Below are 18,618 nucleotides of genomic sequence, written 5' to 3'. Positions count from 1 at the left end.
CGCGAACGCAGAAGCCCGATGGCGGCACGGCACCAGACAATGTAGACTCATCGCCCTCGGCCCCTGATCGCGGGGGCGGGGCTGTGATGCTGAGTACGGGAAACAGCGCAGACAGACAATCCCGTCGTGACAAGAATACGAGACATGAAAACGGAGCTTGAGGCCGACTGATGCACAGTGCAGTGACTGGGCTGTGTCTTCTCGTATATTGTCCGTCCAGAGCGCGGACCCGCATATCTTGTCCGAATCTTTGTGATAGGCAAGCTCGATGAACGAGACAGGTCAGATATAGCGACGGCCTCCCACTCCAGGCCAGTGAGCGGGGTGGGGCCTTTGAGGCGCTGTGATCGGGTGCATGCGCTATGTCGAATCCCACCGGACTTGGATGTTTGAAGGCGCGAGCAGTTCCGGCCGATCCGCCCGCCTATCTCGGTCGGCTTGGGCCACACAAATGCACGCGTAGGGCCTGCTGCGCCAGCAGTGCTCCCGTTATTAGAGGGAAGAGTTTGCTCTTGCCGTGTTGCCATCGAGCTGGCAGCACTGCTTCTGTTGCCCTCACCCATTTTGGTGTTTTTGTGTTTCTAACCGGTCTTCGGACCGGGCTTCGGTGCGGTAAAATGGTGACATACCGACGACTAAAATCCCCGCTTTGACTACCCCTGACGCTTGCATGTTGCACTGCCACCTAATTAGTCGGTGTCTACCGCTTACAGTTTTATCCATTTAGCAAAGAATCTACATTCTGACGCGCACAACTTACAAGTGAGGTCATTGGCGCTGGTCTGCCGCGTCATCACTAAATGGAGCGGCTCGCATCAATCTGAACATGGCAGGAGGCGGAGCATTGCAAGCCACTGAAGGGAGACCCGCCGCAACATTCCTACCGGCTTGGGGCGGTATCTCGGGGCTCGTAAGCTAGTTGGAAATTTTCTGGGTCTATGAACAGTGGGCGGTTTGCGCCTTGAGAATGAGAGGCGCGTTGTCTGGAAGTTGCCGTAAACAGCGGAGCCACTTTGCTTCATTGTTGAGGGAGTATGAAGCGAGCGTGAACAAGCTGCTTGATGTCAACAAGCGGGCGTGACAGCCTGTTGTTGGCTGATCTCTGTCTCATCAGGCCTGGAAGAGATCGAGCGATGTGCGCTCCCCCTTCGGTAATGCCCGGGTTTTCGACTGTGTCCGCTAATGCAGGAACAGGTGTCCCGGCCATACTGGCTGTTCCATTCACCTTCAAATCCGCACCCCCCAATCCTCGCCCTGCTTGCAAAGCACACTGAATACGAGGCTGCCAAGGTTGTTTAGACTTGGACACCTGATGCTACTCGTCCGTTGTTTGGGGGCTTTTTTTAGGGCATGGGGCTGTCTCCTTTCGATGCTCCCGAAGACTGGACCGGAGCAAGGCGGCTCCATGTTGTGCTTTATGCTAGCCCATTTTTCTCAGCACGCACTGACAGCTCGGGGGTCTCCCGCTCATGCTCCTCCATCCTAACCTTCTTTTTGCTGCGGACCGGAGCCTAATGTAGCGAATATTCTGTTCGCACGCTCTTCGACCGATATCGAGGCATGTTGCAATTTTCCCCCTGCTCTATGCATACGCTCGCTTCGCCAGACTCCAGGTGAGGTTGAACGGTCTTGTCGCCAAGTTGAGAACCGACATCACCAGCAAACATGGCGGGATATCCAGGTGGCCAGGACAGCTACCATCACAGCGGCCAAAGCCGCGGGCCTGGTGATCTTGACTTGCAATACGACGATGCCCGCAGCTACGATCACGAAAACGAAACTCGCGCTTACCATGGAGATGACGGCTATTACGATGAATCGTACGTTAGCCTTCTGTCGATGCCTCGCACGTTCATCGCTGACATGCCCTTGCAGGGGTTACTACAATGCGGAACCCAACAACCCGTACCATCTCAACGGCGGGTATTACAACTCGAACGAACAATGGGAGGCTGAATACGACAATGGTTTCCACGGGAACAATTCGTATGATCAGTACCATGATGAGCCATACGGTACCCATCCCATGGACCGGAGTGCGGGAAGCCGCGGGGAAACTCCGATCGATCTCGCAGCGGCTCATCATGACCCGGCGGACGACTACTACAGCAACTATGAAGGGGTAGACCGTGAATACCGTCCGTCGTCGGCATGGGGTGGTTTCACGGACAACCAATCGTCACGCCATTCGGCCGGCAGCAACTATGGCTATGATCAGCCTATCGAGCAGCGCTCACGGGAACCCTACCCCGCTTGGTCTTCCGACGCCAACATTCCAGTATCAAAAGAGGAAATTGAAGACATATTCATGGACCTGGCTGCAAAATTTGGGTTTCAGCGCGACAGCATGCGCAACATGTACGATCACCTCATGACACTTCTTGATTCACGAGCGTCCCGCATGCCTCCAAACCAAGCCCTGCTCTCCCTTCACGCCGACTACATCGGCGGTGACAACGCGAACTATCGGAAATGGTACTTTGCGTCACAAATGGATCTTGAGGATGCCACGGGTACCTCGAATGTCAACAATCAAGGCTTACGGCGCAAGGACAAAGGCAAAAAGAAGAAGAAGAAGGGCGGCGGCGACAATGACAACGGACCAGAGGCTCTCGAGGGACTTGAAGATGACTTGAGCCTCGAGGGCTCCGAGGAACGATGGCTATCTCGAATGAACCGAATGTCTCAGCACGACCGCGCACGCCAAGTTGCTCTCTATTTATTGTGCTGGGGCGAGGCTAATCAAGTCCGCTTCATGCCCGAGTGTCTCTGCTTTATTTTCAAGTGTGCCGATGACTACCTCAACTCGGCCGCTTGTCAAGCCAAGGTAGAGCCCGTTGAAGAGTTCGCTTACCTCAACAATGTCATCACGCCCTTATACCAATTCTGTCGCGACCAAGGCTATGAAATTCTCAATGGTGTTTACGTTCGCCGCGAACGGGATCACAAGAACATTATTGGCTATGACGATTGCAACCAGCTTTTCTGGTACGCAGAAGGCATCGATCGACTTATTCTCGAAGACAAAACAAAGCTGGTTGACGTACCGCCTACTGAGAGGTACCTCAAAATGAACCAGATCAATTGGAAGAAGTCTTTCTTCAAGACATATAAGGAAACGCGATCGTGGTTTCACCTTTTGGTCAATTTCAATCGTATCTGGATTATTCACATAACGATGTTCTGGTTTTACACAGCGCACAACGCTCCGACATTACTCCTCGGTTCAGAATACGAGCAACAAGTGGACAATCAGCCACGCGGGTCTCAACAATTTGCCGTCGTTGGCTTCGGAGGAGCCCTGGCAACTCTCATTCAGATACTTGCCACAATCGCCGAGTGGGCTTATGTTCCACGCCGGTGGACTGGTGCGCAGCATCTTACGAAACGATTGCTTTTTCTAATCGTCATATTCATCCTCAACGTTGGACCCGGAGTCAAAGTATTCATGAAACCCACTCCTGTTAGCGATGGAGGTGTCGATGTCGACCTCATTGTTGGCATTGTTCATTTCATCATCGCCCTTTTGACGTTCCTTTTCTTTGCCGTCATGCCTCTCGGTGGCCTTTTTGGCAGCTATTTGTCGACAAAGTCGAGGCGCTATATTGCAAGCCAGACGTTTACGGCCAGCTGGCCGAGGCTTTCGGGCGATGGCATGGCTATGTCATTCGGACTTTGGGTCGCAATCTTTGGCTTGAAGCTAGGAGTTTCCTATAAGTCCCTAACGCTTTCTTTCAGAGATGTTATCCGTTACCTCTCGATTTTCCACCCAGTATGCCAAGGCGAAAACATTATTGGCAAATCTCTCTGCGAATACCACCCGGTCATTCTCCTAGCTCTCATGGCTCTCACCGATTTATTCTTCTTCTTTCTGGATACATACCTATTTTACGTCCTCTTCAACACGCTATTTTCGGTTGCGCGGTCGTTCTATATAGGGTCATCGATTTTGACCCCGTGGAGGAACATTTTCTCCCGCCTGCCGAAGAGAATTTACTCCAAGATTCTCGCAACGACGGACATGGAGATCAAATACAAGCCTAAAGTTCTGATTTCGCAAATTTGGAACGCCGTTGTCATCTCTATGTACCGCGAGCACCTTCTTTCTATCGACCACGTTCAGAAGCTTCTTTATCACCAAGTCCCGTCCGAAGAAGAAGGGAAACGGACCCTACGAGCTCCCACCTTTTTTGTATCTCAGGAAGACCACTCTTTCAAGACTGAGTTCTTCCCTAGTTACAGTGAGGCTGAGCGTCGAATCTCGTTTTTCGCACACTCGTTGTCAACTCCGATTCCCGAGCCCCTCCCGGTCGACAATATGCCAACCTTTACTGTCATGATCCCTCACTATAGCGAGAAGATTCTATTATCTCTCCGAGAGATTATAAGAGAAGATGAACCGTACTCGCGGGTGACTCTATTAGAGTACCTCAAACAGCTGCACCCACACGAATGGAATTGCTTTGTTACCGACACGAAGATCCTGGCCGATGAAACTGAACAAGCAAATGGCGGTGGATTCGAGAAAAACGACCAAAGCGATGCTAAGTCAAAAATCGATGACCTACCATTTTATTGCATTGGATTTAAGAGTTCAGCCCCCGAATATGCACTCCGAACTCGCATCTGGGCGTCACTCCGTTCCCAAACCTTATACCGCACCGTCTCCGGATTCATGAACTATAGTCGGGCCATTAAGCTCCTATATCGCGTCGAGAACCCAGAGGTTGTTCAAGCCTTTGGTAACCGCTCTGATCGGCTTGAAAGGGAGCTCGAACGAATGGCTCGCCGGAAGTTCAGAATTCTAGTTTCCATGCAACGGTATTCGAAATTCACCAAGGAAGAGATGGAAAACGCGGAGTTCCTGCTTCGCGCGTATCCAGACATGCAAATAGCTTTTCTCGACGAAGAACCGCCTGAGTCAGAGGGCGATGAGCCCCGGATTTATTCCTCTTTGGTTGACGGCTACTGCGAGCTTCTCGAGAATGGCAGGCGCAAGCCGAAATTCCGCGTTCAGCTCTCGGGAAATCCCATCTTGGGCGACGGAAAGTCAGACAACCAGAATCACGCCTTAATTTTCTACCGCGGAGAGTATATCCAGCTCATTGATGCGAATCAGGACAACTACCTAGAGGAATGCCTGAAAATTCGCAGCGTCCTTGCTGAGTTTGAGGAGATGCGTCCAGACAATACCTTGCCGTATAGCCCCGGAGCCAAAGCCAAGAAGGGCGCTAAATCGCCAGTAGCGATTCTTGGAGCCCGCGAATACATCTTTTCCGAGAACATTGGCATTCTTGGGGACGTTGCTGCTGGAAAGGAACAGACATTTGGAACACTTTTTGCGCGCACGCTAGCAGAGATCGGCGGGAAGCTTCATTACGGGCATCCCGACTTTCTCCATGGCATTTTCATGACAACACGAGGCGGAGTTTCGAAGGCTCAAAAAGGCCTCCACCTCAATGAAGACATCTTCGCCGGAATGAACGCAATTCTACGCGGGGGACGGATCAAGCATTGTGAATACTACCAATGCGGTAAGGGACGCGACTTGGGATTCGGCTCTATCCTCAATTTCACAACGAAAATCGGGACTGGTATGGGAGAACAGATGCTCTCGAGGGAGTATTACTATCTCGGCACGCAACTTCCCCTGGATCGGTTTCTCTCCTTTTACTACGCCCATGCCGGATTCCACATTAACAACCTCTTTATAATGGCGTCTATCCAGCTCTTTATGCTTACTTTGATGAACTTTGGTGCGTTGAGACACGAGACGATCTCTTGCGATTACAATCGGAACAAGCCTATTACGGACCCTTTAACGCCAACAGGCTGTGTCAATAATGATGCTCTTATGGACTGGGTTCAACGCTGCGTTATTTCGATATTCGTCGTATTTTTCATCTCGTTCATTCCCTTGGTCGTTCAAGAAATGTCTGAGCGAGGGGTCTGGCGCGGCGCGCTCCGCTTTCTCAAACAGCTCTTTTCCCTATCCACCTTTTTCGAAGTATTTGTCTGTCAGATCTACTCAGATTCAGTTCAGCAAAACTTGACCTTCGGCGGAGCACGCTATATTGGTACAGGACGTGGCTTCGCTACGGCTCGCATTCCGTTCGGAGTCCTATATTCACGATTTGCGGGACAGTCCATTTATTTTGGCGCGAGACTACTATTAATGCTCTTATTCGCCACCGTCACCGTTTGGCAAGCAGCCTTGGTGTACTTCTGGATTACATTGATGGGTCTCACAGTTTCCCCCTTTCTCTTCAACCCACATCAATTCTCCTGGAACGACTTCTTTATAGACTATCGGGAATTTCTCCGCTGGCTTTCTCGCGGAAACTCAAGGAGCCACGGATCGTCATGGATTGCCTTTTGCCGCTTATCCAGGACAAAGACAACGGGGTACAAACGGAAGTTACTTGGCCAGGCTTCATCCAAGACCTTTACAGATGTCCCCAGGGCTGCCATGGCGAACATTGTCTTTAGTGAAATCGTCACGCCACTGTTCCAAGTCGCCTGGACGCTTATACCATATCTCTATATCAATGCACAGACCGGCGTGGAAAAGAGCAACAATCCAGGAGTCAAGGATATTCACGCCACGGACGCACTCATTCGCGTTTTGGTTGTGTCTTTGGCACCTATTGGCATCAACGCTGGGGTCCTATTCGCGATGTTTGGCATGGCATGCTGTATGGGGCCTGTTCTGAGTATGTGCTGCAAAAAGGTCGGCTCTGTTCTAGCAGCTATTGCGCACGGCGCGGCTGTTCTCTTTGCAATCATCTTCTTCGAAGCTCTATTCCTTCTTGAAGGCTTCAACTTCGCACGGACGCTTGCTGGACTGGTTGCAGCAATTGCCATTCAGAGGTTTATATTTAAGCTCATTGTGAGCCTGGCCCTGACAAGAGAGATGAAGACGGATGAGTCAAATATTGCTTTCTGGAACGGCAAGTGGTACTCGATGGGCTGGCACTCAATGTCTCAGCCAGCACGAGAATTGCTTTGCAAAATTACGGAGCTGAGCATGTTCGCGGCCGACTTCATACTTGGCCACTGGCTTCTTTTCCTAATGATGCCTGTCGTCTTGGTGCCACAGATCGACAAACTTCATTCCATAATGCTATTTTGGCTACGGCCAAGGTAAGTTCGCTTTGACCCGAGTCTCCGGAAGTTTGTTCCATTGACTAATTGTTTCTAGCCGGCAAATTCGACCACCTATTTACTCGCAGAAACAGTCAAAGCTCAGGAGACGGCGCGTAATTCGGTTTGCCTGCCTTTACTTTGCGTTGCTGGCTCTCTTCGTTGGCTTGCTCGTGGGACCGGTGGTTGCAGGTAAAAAGTTACCCGCAGACACCTTTTCTGGTCTTAAGACGTCAGTGTCTTTTGGGGGCAAGCTTTACTTGTTTCAACCTAACCTCCAGAACGACAACACGAATGGCACCACACAGACAGGAACAGGGCGAGATGGATACACTGGCGCGTATACGCCATCCACTGCATCTACAGTAGCAGCGAGGACTACAGCTGTCTAGAAGAACACTGAGCGCGGAGGCGTTTTGCCTGGCACTTGTAACAGACAATGAAGAGGGGTTCACTACTGCTCCAAATGTACCATATTTTCCATTTTCAGTCGGTTTCGTTTCTAGGTAGGTAGTGTCGGAAAACCTTGACAGCTCAGCCACGAAAGTTGCAAGACACTCAGACATTGTTAATTTCGGTCACAGCAAACGAAATGTACGAAATGTCTAAAATCATATAGACGAAGCAATGATACCAAAGGAACGTCCCTGTCTCAGTAGCTGTGCCTATGACTACCCCTCGTGCTAGTCGAGAACATGCTGTGGGAGTGAATCCAGGTTGTGCGTGTGTACCGTATCACTAGTTTCTGCCCGCCACCTCGAACTGCGCATCGCAAGATGCCTCTACAGTTACATCCTTCGGGACGTACTGAAGGATGCTTTCCTCGCCGTCGCCGCCGCCAAACCCTCCGACTCGATTCCCCGCAGCCGCAGCGGCCCCGAACAATCCTGCATTAGGAACAGGGCCGACTTGGAGCTCACGGATATGAACGGGCCGCACAGACTCCTTACCCATAGCGCGTGCATACCACCTAGCCTTGTGAAGTGCGTCCTCGTAAGCCTTTTCAGTGACAAGTGCACGCAATTCCTGCAAAGTCTCGTCTCTCAGCGTCCAACGCACGTCGTGCACAGTGACAAGTGGCATCTTCGCGATGCTGGATGTAAAGTCGCTGAGCTTGACAAAGTCTCGGAATGTGGCGCAGATAGTCACGCTGGCTTCGTATACGACTTTGCGCGTTGATATTTCGCGCGGAGGCTGCGGTGGCGGCGCAGAAAACAGCCCTCCGTGCCCAAAGCCGGGAAGGTTTTCGTTCTGTCTATAAGAACGTGTGGACAAGGATCCCGAGGACCAACTTTGAACAGCTGCCTCAGTCACAGTCGATGAAGGGTTGGAACCTGTGGTCTGTGGCGTCGCCAGGGGACGGATGAGTCCATGGATATCTTGAACCGCTGTGCGCACCGCAGCTGAGGCTGCAACATGGTCGTCGTCCGTGGATCGTAGTACAACAGTCAAAGTGGCGAGCTCCGGCTGTCTGTCAACCTTGCTGTGACCAGACACGACGACTTCGACGGAGGCCATTGTCGCTTGACTGCGAAGTTTTGCTGGTTGTATTTGGTGTGAGAGCGTTGTTCATGCCCGTACAACACAAGGCAGACTCGTCGTTCATATTTATCGGTAATCGTTGGGGTGGATTGCGGCTGAGATGGCCATAGCCCAGTCTCGGCCGTCAGGGGCCAACCGAGCTGCAAAGCCCCAACTTCTATCATTATATCCGAATTCGACATACTTTAATCCGTTGGTTCAATTGCACAACAGGCATCTCTAGTCGCATATTTGTTCAACGGTGTCGATATCAAGCCCTCCTTTCAGGCTACCATCCCCACTGTCAGCGCAATCACTCTGACTTCCCCTACTCTATCGTATCTCTCCGTCATTAAACCTCGAGTCCCCCTTGGGCCTGGGCGCCATATTTTGCAATCAGCTTTTCTTGCTTATGCTACGGGTAAGCCAAAGTGATGGTCTTGCGAGATACCTCAACCGATTGATGTCGCCAGTATCTCACAGCTATGGAACTTTAGACACCCTGAACTGGATCGCTGATAGGAGCCTCTGGCCACAATTACCATCCAGGATGGCAAGGCTATCGTGGCAGGATCAGCGTGTTGATGAGCTAATTGCCCAACACGGAGCTGTTCCTCCCCCTTGGTTCGAGTACCCGGATACTCATCCATACGACATTGTGTGGCGTATGGGTGACGGCGAGTCTTATATAGAATTGTTTTACAAATGGTGGGACCTTGAGAAGGAAGTTTGGGTTGAAGCACGACGTATTGAGTACTTTCGACGGTGGCCCCCTCCCCCTCGATGGTTGAAGCACATGATAGACTGCATCTGGGATATCCGGCATGAAAACTTTGAGGACGAGGAATCATTCGACTACAAACCTTATTTCGCTCGTACAAATCAGCTAGGTTTCGGATCGCTTGAGGATTATGAGCGAGATTTGGCCGAGTTTGGACAGGAGGGAAATGAATGAGCAGAGGAGAGTTCATGTTTCAACGCAAATAATAGGCTATTGCAAGCATAACTATCAACGTGTACGGCCATACGCATCATATATATAGACGCCGCCAATGGCAGCGCGCTTCATGCCCCCAAACGCCTATTTACACCATCGCTGTACATGAAAAGTCTATCGCGCCACGTGAATGCAATCTGAACCAGAACACAGCGCCTCAACATGTCCAGCCCTCTAGCCGGTCGGGCATCCACCCGCTGGTGTGCTTTAGTGACGTCTTCCGCTGGGACATGGACGGTGCATAGCCCTGTCCCATGGTAATCTTGTCGTCTAGCTTGCACAGGTCTTCGACGAACGACCACATAGCGCAGTTAGTCCAGCCTTTGCAGGCAGCCTCACAGGCCTTGACGGACTGCCACGCCTTCTTCCACAAGGCGGCATCGTACTTGCTGCCGTCCTTGGGAACAGCTGCCCACTCCTTGTTGGCAGAAGATATCTCGTAGAGGCTAGCCATATTGTCCCACCACTCCGCGTTCTTCTGGATTCGGGGCAAGATCATGCTCCTGAAGAAGTCGCGATATAACAGCGGGGTCTAGACGTTCTTGTCAGCAAGAGATGTACAAGAAGAGGGGTGGCGGACGTACGTTGAAGTCCCACCTCTTCTCCAGGTCGTAGTAGCGAGCAACGTCTCGGTTGTGGACTTTGTGCCAGGACAGCAAGGGATGGCACCAGTTACTCTTGCTGAAGGCAAAGGTCCAGTGGACTAAGGGATTGAAGCCCCACGTGAACTTCTCATCGCCCCCGTTCTCCCCGAAGCGGATCCCATGCTCTTTCAACGCCAGGCCGAGCACTTGGTCGCCACAGCAGTGGTCCGCGACGTACTGGTGATACTTTTCCACCATGCCCGGGTTCTTGCCAAACGAGGCCTCCCAGGCGCCCCTTGAGAGCACAAAGCCCGCGCCACCGTGTGCAAACACGGCGTCCGACTTGGCGGCATAGCTGCCCAGGTAGTGCTTCTTCCGCCAGTCGAAGGCCGCCAAAAACTTCCGGATGTTGGGGAGGAACAGGTACGCGTCGTCTTCCATATAAATGTACCACTTGACGTGCGGCCAATTCCGCCCGGCATGCTCCATGAGCGGGATGAACTTGTACTTGTCGACGATCCAACCGCCGACGGGGCCCCATTCATCGCCGTCGACACCAGCGGCCTCGCTGTAGTAATTGTGGGCGACGTATTCGGGCTGCTGCCGGTATACGTCGAAGTCGGCCGATCGCTTGGCCTCGTCGGTCATGTTGGCGAGGGCATCGACGACGGTGAAGGAGCCGATGGTCTCAGCATTGTCCGAATATATAACAATGTTGGACGGGGAGATGCGGCTGCTAGAAAGTGTTGTGGTGAGGTGGACGAGGAGGCGCTTCCACATGGACGTGCCGCCGGTCTTCATGATGAGCAGGATCTCATCATCCCCAAGCCTGTCTGACGTCGCGGGGGCTTTTGAGGGCGCTGTGTTTGGGGAAACTTGCTGAGTCGGCTCGGCGGCTGGCGCTTTGCCGCTTGGCTTATTACTGTCAACTGGCTCATCAGTCGTGGGGTGAACGCGTACGGGTGTCGCATCGCGATTAGTCGTGTTGGGAACGGGAAGCCCAAAGTTCTCTACGGCCGGATCGACCAAGGTGAAAACCAAGATGATACAGATCGCGATGATCACCGCCGGGACCAGCCGGTTATTCCTGTAGGTGACGGCCATGTCCGCCCAAGGTCAATGCTGCGGTCAAGACAACGATTCCACCGTATCGCAGAGACAAAGAAAGGCCTTGGGAGAAGGAGAGAGCCATTCTCTTTTGTGGAGCTTGCGCCGGCTTAAGGCTGCCTTCTAGATGGGCTCTCTTTTTTTTTCACCCTCGGTCCCTGTAGATTTCAGCCGATGTCGATCTTCGGGTCAGCGCCAACGTAGTGCCTCGTGTGGGCGCCCCTAATAAGAGCGGGTGACCTGAGAATTCTAGCGTCACCTTGCAAAAATGCGGTTGCACTAACTATGACTACGACTACGTGCATCAAGGTGCATGTACTGACCGGTCGAGCCGAGCAGGATGGGCTTTGTGCCGTGGAGCTTTTGCCTAAAAAAGAATCTATACGTGCCGTGTCTCAGACGTCACGAGCTGACAGTGAAGATTCCGATCCCGATAGGCATCACGCCCAAGCCGTCCTCCCGAGATCAGACCAGACGAGAGCGGAGCTAGTAGGTGCACCCTTGCGTTGCACTCGCCACGGAACAGTCCCGAGTCAGGGCCCGAGCGCAAGGCAAAGTGACCCAAAAGTCTTCATCGACTTGTTCAGACAGGGGGCCCCTATGCGGCTCTGCTCGTATTGTGTCATTTCCACAGGCTTCAATGGTCCACCGACGGGTTCTGGTCTCTGCGGACCCCGTCAGCCGCAACCCTGGCAGTTCTCTTTGGCGAGGACGGCAATGGGAAAGATCGGCGGTTTCCCAAGTGAGAAAGTTCCATGAAAGCCGAGGGCTCTTGGCATGCTTGCCCATGTTTCCCGCGTTGCGACTACGACTCATTCTTATCGCCATGTGCTCCCACGAAGGCTTTCTGTTCGCCTGATGGGCGCGTGAGCAGAGCGTTCTTGCAGCGGCCGGTGTCTGCCGTCACTCGTTTATTATCTTCGCAGACATGCCGCTCGAGGCGTGAGTCTTTTACCAACACGACATGGCTATCGCGGAGAGCTATTGGCAGCAAGCGGGATCTGGCTCTGCTCTCGCGGAGCCGGCCGTCTCGCCGCCTTCGGTCTCGATGCTGCGCAAGGTGCTCAACGTTGCCGGCTGCATTGCCTGCCTTCCAATATATTGGATGGCAACTGTTCACTGCCGCTGGCCAGTGACACTCGATCTCATCCTCACAATCGCCCTCACGGAGCTGACCCGATATGTCAACGAAGGGAGGCGCATGGCCTACTATGAGGACTTCCAGTCACCGGCAACGAACCAAGCCATGGATCCGGAAAAGGCTGCGCTGCAGCTTGAGCTGCTATCGCCTTGCAGCCCGCAGTTGGACTGCATGGCCGCCGTGGTGGGATGGCGCGAGGACCCGGCGCTCTTCACCAGAGCGCTGGAGAGCTACAAGACGGCGAGCGGTTGCGTGTTTCTTATGGTTGGTATTGACGGCGACGAAGCCCAGGACCAAGACATGGTCGACGTCTTCAATCTGGTAAGCCGTTCTCTTTCTGGAAGTGCCCAGGGGAGCGAGCTCTAACACGATGCAGGTTTACCCCCAGGGATCGGCCACCCTCCACGTTCCGGAGCCTCTGGGCGAGGTCGCCCATCGTGTTCGCGAAGAGCAAATCGCCACCCGACAGCGACGGGGCCAGAAGGTTGACCACGAGGAGGTGGACCGGATCGCCATGGAGCATTGCGTCAAGCTCGTCCGCGCTCTCATCCTGCAAGCCGACATCTCGCTGAGCGGCCCCAACGCCATCACCCAGCTATGCATCCGCCAGCGGCACCTGCACAAAAAGGGCATCATGTTTTCCACGTACATCTTCTCCCTGGTCATTGCTGCGGAACTGGGCATCGAGTTCCTCTGGAGCTCCGACTCGGACACCATCGTTGCCCAGGACTCGCTGAGCAGGACAGTCGACACCGTCGCCGCGGACCCGGCCATCGGGGGCGCGAGCTCGGCGCTGGTCGTGCATAACGGCCAGGAGACGGCGGTGACGAAGCTCGCCGAGACGGTATATTGGGGAGAGCTGTACCTGACTCGGTCGCTACCGGCAGCAACGGCGACAAGCGACTGTCAGAGCGGACCGAGCACCCTCTTCCGTCTGGCTGCGCTGCCGCCCATCCTAGTCCCCTGGTATCTGCAGACCATCTTTGGGAAGCGCATGGTAAGCTTCCATCTTGAGAAGTGTCTGTTCACTAAGCGCGAATGGAACCGCAAGCTGACCCCTGGGCTGCTGTCAGATCATCAACGAGGACCGCCATCTCACGACCAACCTGCTGCAGCGCGGCTGGGGCATCGTGTTCGCCTCGGACGTCCTCACATCGACAGACACGCCGACGACGCTCGCGCGCTGGCTCCGTCAGCAGGTCCGCTGGGCCCGAGCGACGCACATCGAGTCTCTCCTGCAGCCGCGCGTCTACCCCATGAACCACCCGCTGCTCTTCTACTCCATGTCCAAACGCGAATTCGGCCCCGCCATTGCGCTGCTCGCCGTGGTGTACTACTTCTTCACTTCCCGGCAGCTCATCGCCGTCTCCGCGGCCGACCTGCTGCTGCGCTGCGTGACCGCATTCGCGTACAACGTCCTGCGGAACCCGCACCGCCTGGAGCCGAGGTCCCTCAAGTGGGTGGTACCGGGAATGGCCTTCTACCACATCCCGCTCCCCGCCGTGCATGTATGGAGCATGTTGACGCTGACGGCGGATGGCTGGGGCACGAGCATGAGGGCGAGCGGGGAAAGGGCAAAGAAGGACAGCGTCAGGCAGGCGTGGTTCGAGACTGGGTTTTTCGTTGTCTGGATGGGCATCATCGCAGGATGTTTGGCTCGGTGGTCCAGCGACCATCTGCTTATGATCGTTGGGATCTGGAAATCTCTCTTTTTTATATGCAGCGTGGCATCTGCTTCCTATACGGCCTGGCGACTAACTATTTACAAAACGTCCTACTGATTAACGAATGAATAGAATAGAGAACTAGAAAGCATTCCTTGTTTGCATGGAGGGACTTGGAGTATTGGAGAACGTAATGAGAACATCTGGGGCCCCTGGTGGCCAACAACGCATCCTCCAGCGCATTCATCCGTGGTACTGCAGATTTAAGGCACGCACAAAACTTTATATGCTCTTTTATACTCGCCGAGCAGCCGAGAGATGCCGAGCTGGCATTACGTTAATTACGTGACCTTCAGGCCAAAGAAATCGCTAGGGGTGGATCATTGTCCACCAAACATGCACTGACAGCACCGACATCTCCATTCGACATCCTGCTGTGCCACTAGAATAAACATAGCACGTGGTGATTTTAACCGTGGGCACTTCCTGTGCAACCGGAGTCTCGACAACAAACCCCCAGAGCAGAACCCGTGGCTGCCGTGTCGATTCAATCATGCTGTGCATGTAGCTCACGTCGTAGAGCGCACATCTCCTCACTCCTGATGGCGGGGAATCTACAACAAACGTTAACTTCCGACCTATTGGCTTTTGCATAACCCTCCAAGACCTATTTAACATTACTGACAGAGACCCCAGCTGTAGCAGTGATCGGCCTCAGTGCCCATGAAGACCTCCCACAACCAACCACCGAGTCTAATTCCGTGACCTTTCGTTATACTCGGCCGTTGCACCATCGGCCATGGAAGCTGCTTCGCTTCTGATCATGGAAGCTGCCACTGGTGTGGAAGCCGCTGCAAGTCCATCTGTAACAAGTTTCCATCGTTTCTAGGGGACGACGTTTGCCTGCTTTCGCTGTTCGAGCCTGGTCTAAGGCGAGCTCGATGGTCCCTTGCAAAAGCACAGCCTCAACAGCCGGGAACAAACTTTGCACAATCTGTAGCGCCCATTTGGCTCACAGTACCACGTGAATGTTTACACAGTTCGTGCTGTTCTCGCCACGGTGGGTTCCCTCAGCCCTTGTTCCAGGTCCAGTCGTCACGCCCTTTCGGGGCAGCCGGTCCCTGTATAGTGAAGCGAGCTCACGTGATATAGATTCGTACGGTACAGTATACGTTTGCTGTTGGCCCTTCAGCCCTGTCCATTATGCATTATGCAGATGCCTTGTGCCAGGAGGTGGGTGGATGTTGGTCCGGCGTACCAACCTGTCAGTGGATGCCGGGTTCGACTGTAAACAAGGGGACGCGCGGCACTCCGGCTTAGAACCCTAAACATTTCTCAAGCATCTGCTTCTCAAAAGTCGAAATGACAGCTAAGCTGCGTGCCAGAATCATGCTCGGCATGGGGATTTTCCTGCTGATCTGGTGGCTTTTCTCCCGGCCCGAACCGTATAATAGGGGTGGCTCTCACGAAATCACCACTGGAGCGCCGCGACCGCCGTTCGATCTTATAAAAGCGATCTCGGACCGCGACCACATACATGTCGAGTACTATGGTTCCGCGGCCGCGCGTGAGTTTTGCGTCGCGCACGGATATACCGTCTTCATACCGCGCAGCCTTTCTAGGCGCAAAGTATACGACCTCGTCATGATAAACTCGGAGCTGGACTTTCTTGAGATCCGTTTAGATACGCTATACGACTATGTCGACTACTTCATTATTGTCGAATCTCCAAAGACCTTCCAAGGCGGAGAGAAGCCTCTTCTACTACGAGAGAACTGGGCCAGATTCCGTCGCTATCACGACAAGATGATCTATCACGAACTCACGTTCCCAGCCGCATTCAACCCACGGCGCGCGTGGGACTATGAAGATTTACAGCGAGACGCGACGTATGAGCAGGTTATGGTCAAGTTACAGGGACGAAAAGCTCCGAATCGGGGGGATGTCATCCTTGTAGCCGACGTCGATGAGATCCCTCGCCCGCAATCTCTCCTTGTGCTCCGCTCCTGCAACTATCCTCGCCGCCTGACGCTGGCCTCTAGGTTCTACTATTACTCTTTCCAGATTCTACATACCGGACCAGAATGGCAACACCCCCAGGCCACATTCTACGAGGGTCCCCGCACACTAAAGCCCACCAACCTACGCAACGGTGATGGCGGCTTCCCCTTATTCCGTCACCGAGAAAAGGGGGTGCTAAACAACGCGGCGTGGCATTGCAGCAGCTGCTTCGCCACGATAGAGGAGTTCCTCAACAAAATTTCTAGCTTTTCCCACGGATGGATGAATGCCGAGCAATATAGGGATAGGGACAGGATCGCTACCGCAGTGAGGGAAGGGAGGGATTTGTGGGAAAGGGGGCAGGATACGTTCACCAAGCTCGAGGGGAACGAGGACGTGCCTCCGCTGGTGCTAGCGGAGCCAGAGCGATTCGGATATATGATGAGTCGGGACGGCCCGTCGGCAGGGTTCACGGACTATCCATAAACGGAAAATAACCTTTACATTGATTAGGCGCTTTACGACTTGTGGCTCTCCTCAGCCTTATCCATGGCGGCACACGCATTCTTCGCCTCGGTCCGGACCTTTTCATCTAGCCGCTCCATACTGTGAATCGCGGCAAACCTCCCCTTCCATAGCCGCCACCGCTGCGGACATAATCCATTCGTGCCCCTGAACTTGCGCCGCAGCCTGATAGCCTCCTTCTTGTCAAGCCTCCATAGAGGGCCGGCCGTAGCTCCATGGACCTCCTCGTCGCGCCCGTACAAGCGCTCTCCGGTGTGGACCATCCATGATGCGGCGATGCTGACCTTGTATGGCAAACCCTCGATCGAGGCCGGGTCATCGTCGACCTCATCTGGGGCGCCGCGGACATGCCTCATGGTGCCTTCCAAGGCGTCTACAAAGGCCCAGACGGCGTACATCTCGAAGGGAAAGAAGCCCATGCCGGCGACGCGCGATGCGTAAGCCTGGAGATTGACGGCCCGCTCCTTTCTCTGCACCTCCCCGGAGGCTCTCGAATCGCCTAGTGAAGTTGTCAACGTCAGCCAGCCGTGCAGATGATGACAGTCAAAGAAAACACGACTCACCATCATCGAGCTTTTCACGAAACGTATTGGCAAACATGGGCAAGCCCGTCCATAGCTGCACGTCGCCCTCGCTGCCCCAGTCCTCTCCCAAGCTGACCGTCCTGGGCGGCAGGTCGTGAAGCGCCCTGACGACGTCTGCTAGCTGGTCCTGCTGCGGACCGTCGTAGGGCAGTTGGCGCGCCAAGTCGTGCACCAGATCCCAGAACCACCAGAGGAACGACCCCGCAGAGCCGTGTTGCGCGTAGTCGTTACTGCAGAGGGCGTTCAGGGATGCCGCAGCTTCGCTTGGCGACTTGGAGCGGTTGGGCGCGAGGACCGCATTGAGCGTCTCAACCACGTCGCCTGCAAAGTCCGGGGCGCCTTCATCTTCGAGGCGGAGTTGCACATGAGACATTTTCTTTTCGTTTCGGTCTGTCCTGCTTGTGAGAGAGAGATGGGTTGTTGGAGAGAGGAAGGAACACGAAGCGAATGCAATGTGCTGGCTCTTGTGCAGCGCGTACAGTCACTCTTCGAACATTCGCTAGTTTAATGGAGTGAGCCAAATGCGAATGCGGATCTTTGCAGGTTTTGGTTCCAAAATCCTGCCTATGCTTACCGGTTTGTTGGCCACACCTGCACCGCCTCAAACGGAAGATGGCCGCGACTCGCCCAATAACCCGCTCTCTCCACTGACGCTGTCAGACGGTTTGTGCTATTTTATAATGGATCACCAGTCAGACTCGCTGCGAAAACAAGAAAGATCACCAACCAGCTCAAATTATATGGCACTATAGAGCCATGCGTCCGAAAGCTAGTGTGTCATCATCCGAGGCTCAAGCACAGACTCGGCTGGGGGATGGGGGCTCATTGCGACTCTGACTGCCTTCCAGAACGGGTCAGGCAGGTTGGCAGGCATCGGCAAGCGCCAGCCGCAGCACCAGGCAATGCAGCCATGTACCACTCGCTTGCCGATCAGCTGCAGGATCCGCGGAACTACTGCATTGCATCGACTGAATGGTCGGGATATCCGCGAATTGCCGACATGTTGCGGTATTGACGTCTAGTCTCGCCGAGTTTCGACTTGCATCTGCACAAGAAGAGTCGACCATATACACGACCGGGCTCTCACAAAGCTAAGCTGTGTTTTAAAGTCGTACGTTTCAACAAAGGAACGGCAATTAATGGTAGACCTCGTCAATATGGGGATGTCAGCTTAGACCAGCGGCAGGGCACAGACGCAGTCGATCTGTCAGCTCGCGGCCCACTGGGCCCCGATTTCTATTCCTTCAAGAGTTCCTCAGCCTCGTTGCCAGGGGGTCGGTTCGATACCCGGCGCTTGTCCCTTCCCGATGTAACCAAACGTAGCTGACGAGGAATAATAAATCGCGCGGGC

At 53.9% G+C, this 18,618-nt stretch overlaps 5 protein-coding genes across 5 annotated transcripts; 3 read left to right on the top strand and 2 right to left on the bottom strand.

The window, feature by feature from the left end:
• Nucleotides 1-1,318: 1,318 nt before the first annotated feature.
• On the top strand, nucleotides 1,319-7,578 carry FKS1_1 (1,3-beta-glucan synthase). The gene is made up of 3 exons (XM_047980813.1): nucleotides 1,319-1,820; nucleotides 1,876-7,143; nucleotides 7,202-7,578. The coding sequence occupies exons 1-3, from the start codon at nucleotides 1,666-1,668 to the stop codon at nucleotides 7,533-7,535; spliced, it is 5,757 nt and encodes a 1,918-aa protein (XP_047836770.1). The 5' UTR covers nucleotides 1,319-1,665; the 3' UTR covers nucleotides 7,536-7,578.
• A 2,184-nt stretch (nucleotides 7,579-9,762) lies between these two features.
• JDV02_000045 (uncharacterized protein) lies at nucleotides 9,763-11,084 on the bottom strand. The gene is made up of 2 exons (XM_047980812.1): nucleotides 10,246-11,084; nucleotides 9,763-10,193 (listed from the first exon to the last, which is right to left on the bottom strand). Exons 1-2 carry the CDS (start codon nucleotides 11,044-11,046, stop codon nucleotides 9,819-9,821), a joined length of 1,176 nt encoding a protein of 391 aa, XP_047836769.1. The 5' UTR covers nucleotides 11,047-11,084; the 3' UTR covers nucleotides 9,763-9,818.
• A 1,073-nt stretch (nucleotides 11,085-12,157) lies between these two features.
• Nucleotides 12,158-14,373, top strand: JDV02_000044 (Hyaluronan synthase). The gene is made up of 3 exons (XM_047980811.1): nucleotides 12,158-12,814; nucleotides 12,870-13,490; nucleotides 13,567-14,373. The coding sequence occupies exons 1-3, from the start codon at nucleotides 12,317-12,319 to the stop codon at nucleotides 14,272-14,274; spliced, it is 1,827 nt and encodes a 608-aa protein (XP_047836768.1). The 5' UTR covers nucleotides 12,158-12,316; the 3' UTR covers nucleotides 14,275-14,373.
• A 1,173-nt stretch (nucleotides 14,374-15,546) lies between these two features.
• On the top strand, nucleotides 15,547-16,644 carry JDV02_000043 (Beta-1,4-mannosyl-glycoprotein 4-beta-N-acetylglucosaminyltransferase; the record flags this gene model as incomplete). Its single annotated transcript, XM_047980810.1, has 1 exon — nucleotides 15,547-16,644. The coding sequence occupies one exon, from the start codon at nucleotides 15,547-15,549 to the stop codon at nucleotides 16,642-16,644; it is 1,098 nt and encodes a 365-aa protein (XP_047836767.1).
• Nucleotides 16,645-16,676: 32 nt separating this feature from the next.
• JDV02_000042 (uncharacterized protein) lies at nucleotides 16,677-18,012 on the bottom strand (the record flags this gene model as incomplete). The annotated part of the gene is made up of 3 exons (XM_047980809.1): nucleotides 17,842-18,012; nucleotides 17,247-17,766; nucleotides 16,677-17,182 (listed from the first exon to the last, which is right to left on the bottom strand). The coding sequence occupies exons 2-3, from the start codon at nucleotides 17,638-17,640 to the stop codon at nucleotides 16,677-16,679; spliced, it is 900 nt and encodes a 299-aa protein (XP_047836766.1). The 5' UTR covers nucleotides 17,641-17,766; nucleotides 17,842-18,012.
• Nucleotides 18,013-18,618: the final 606 nt, after the last annotated feature.

Source organism: Purpureocillium takamizusanense, chromosome 1 (assembly GCF_022605165.1).
Source record: "Purpureocillium takamizusanense chromosome 1, complete sequence".
Taxonomy (NCBI): Eukaryota; Fungi; Ascomycota; class Sordariomycetes; order Hypocreales; family Ophiocordycipitaceae; genus Purpureocillium; species Purpureocillium takamizusanense.
The sequence above is the reverse complement of the archived record's forward strand: the minus strand, read 5'-3'. Positions and strand labels throughout refer to the sequence as shown.

Excerpts from the sequence above, each read along its gene's own strand:
- FKS1_1 (XM_047980813.1), top strand. The coding sequence starts at position 1,666 with ATGGCGGGATATCCAGGTGGCCAGGACAGCTACCATCACAGCGGCCAA. Across the intron at positions 1,821-1,875 it reads GACGGCTATTACGATGAATC|GGGTTACTACAATGCGGAAC; the intron begins GTACGTTAGCCT and ends ATGCCCTTGCAG. Across the intron at positions 7,144-7,201 it reads CTATTTTGGCTACGGCCAAG|CCGGCAAATTCGACCACCTA; the intron begins GTAAGTTCGCTT and ends AATTGTTTCTAG.
- JDV02_000045 (XM_047980812.1), bottom strand. The coding sequence starts at position 11,046 with ATGAAGACCGGCGGCACGTCCATGTGGAAGCGCCTCCTCGTCCACCTC. Across the intron at positions 10,194-10,245 it reads AGAAGAGGTGGGACTTCAAC|ACCCCGCTGTTATATCGCGA; the intron begins GTACGTCCGCCA and ends AAGAACGTCTAG.
- JDV02_000044 (XM_047980811.1), top strand. The coding sequence starts at position 12,317 with ATGGCTATCGCGGAGAGCTATTGGCAGCAAGCGGGATCTGGCTCTGCT. Across the intron at positions 12,815-12,869 it reads TGGTCGACGTCTTCAATCTG|GTTTACCCCCAGGGATCGGC; the intron begins GTAAGCCGTTCT and ends AACACGATGCAG. Across the intron at positions 13,491-13,566 it reads CCATCTTTGGGAAGCGCATG|ATCATCAACGAGGACCGCCA; the intron begins GTAAGCTTCCAT and ends GGCTGCTGTCAG.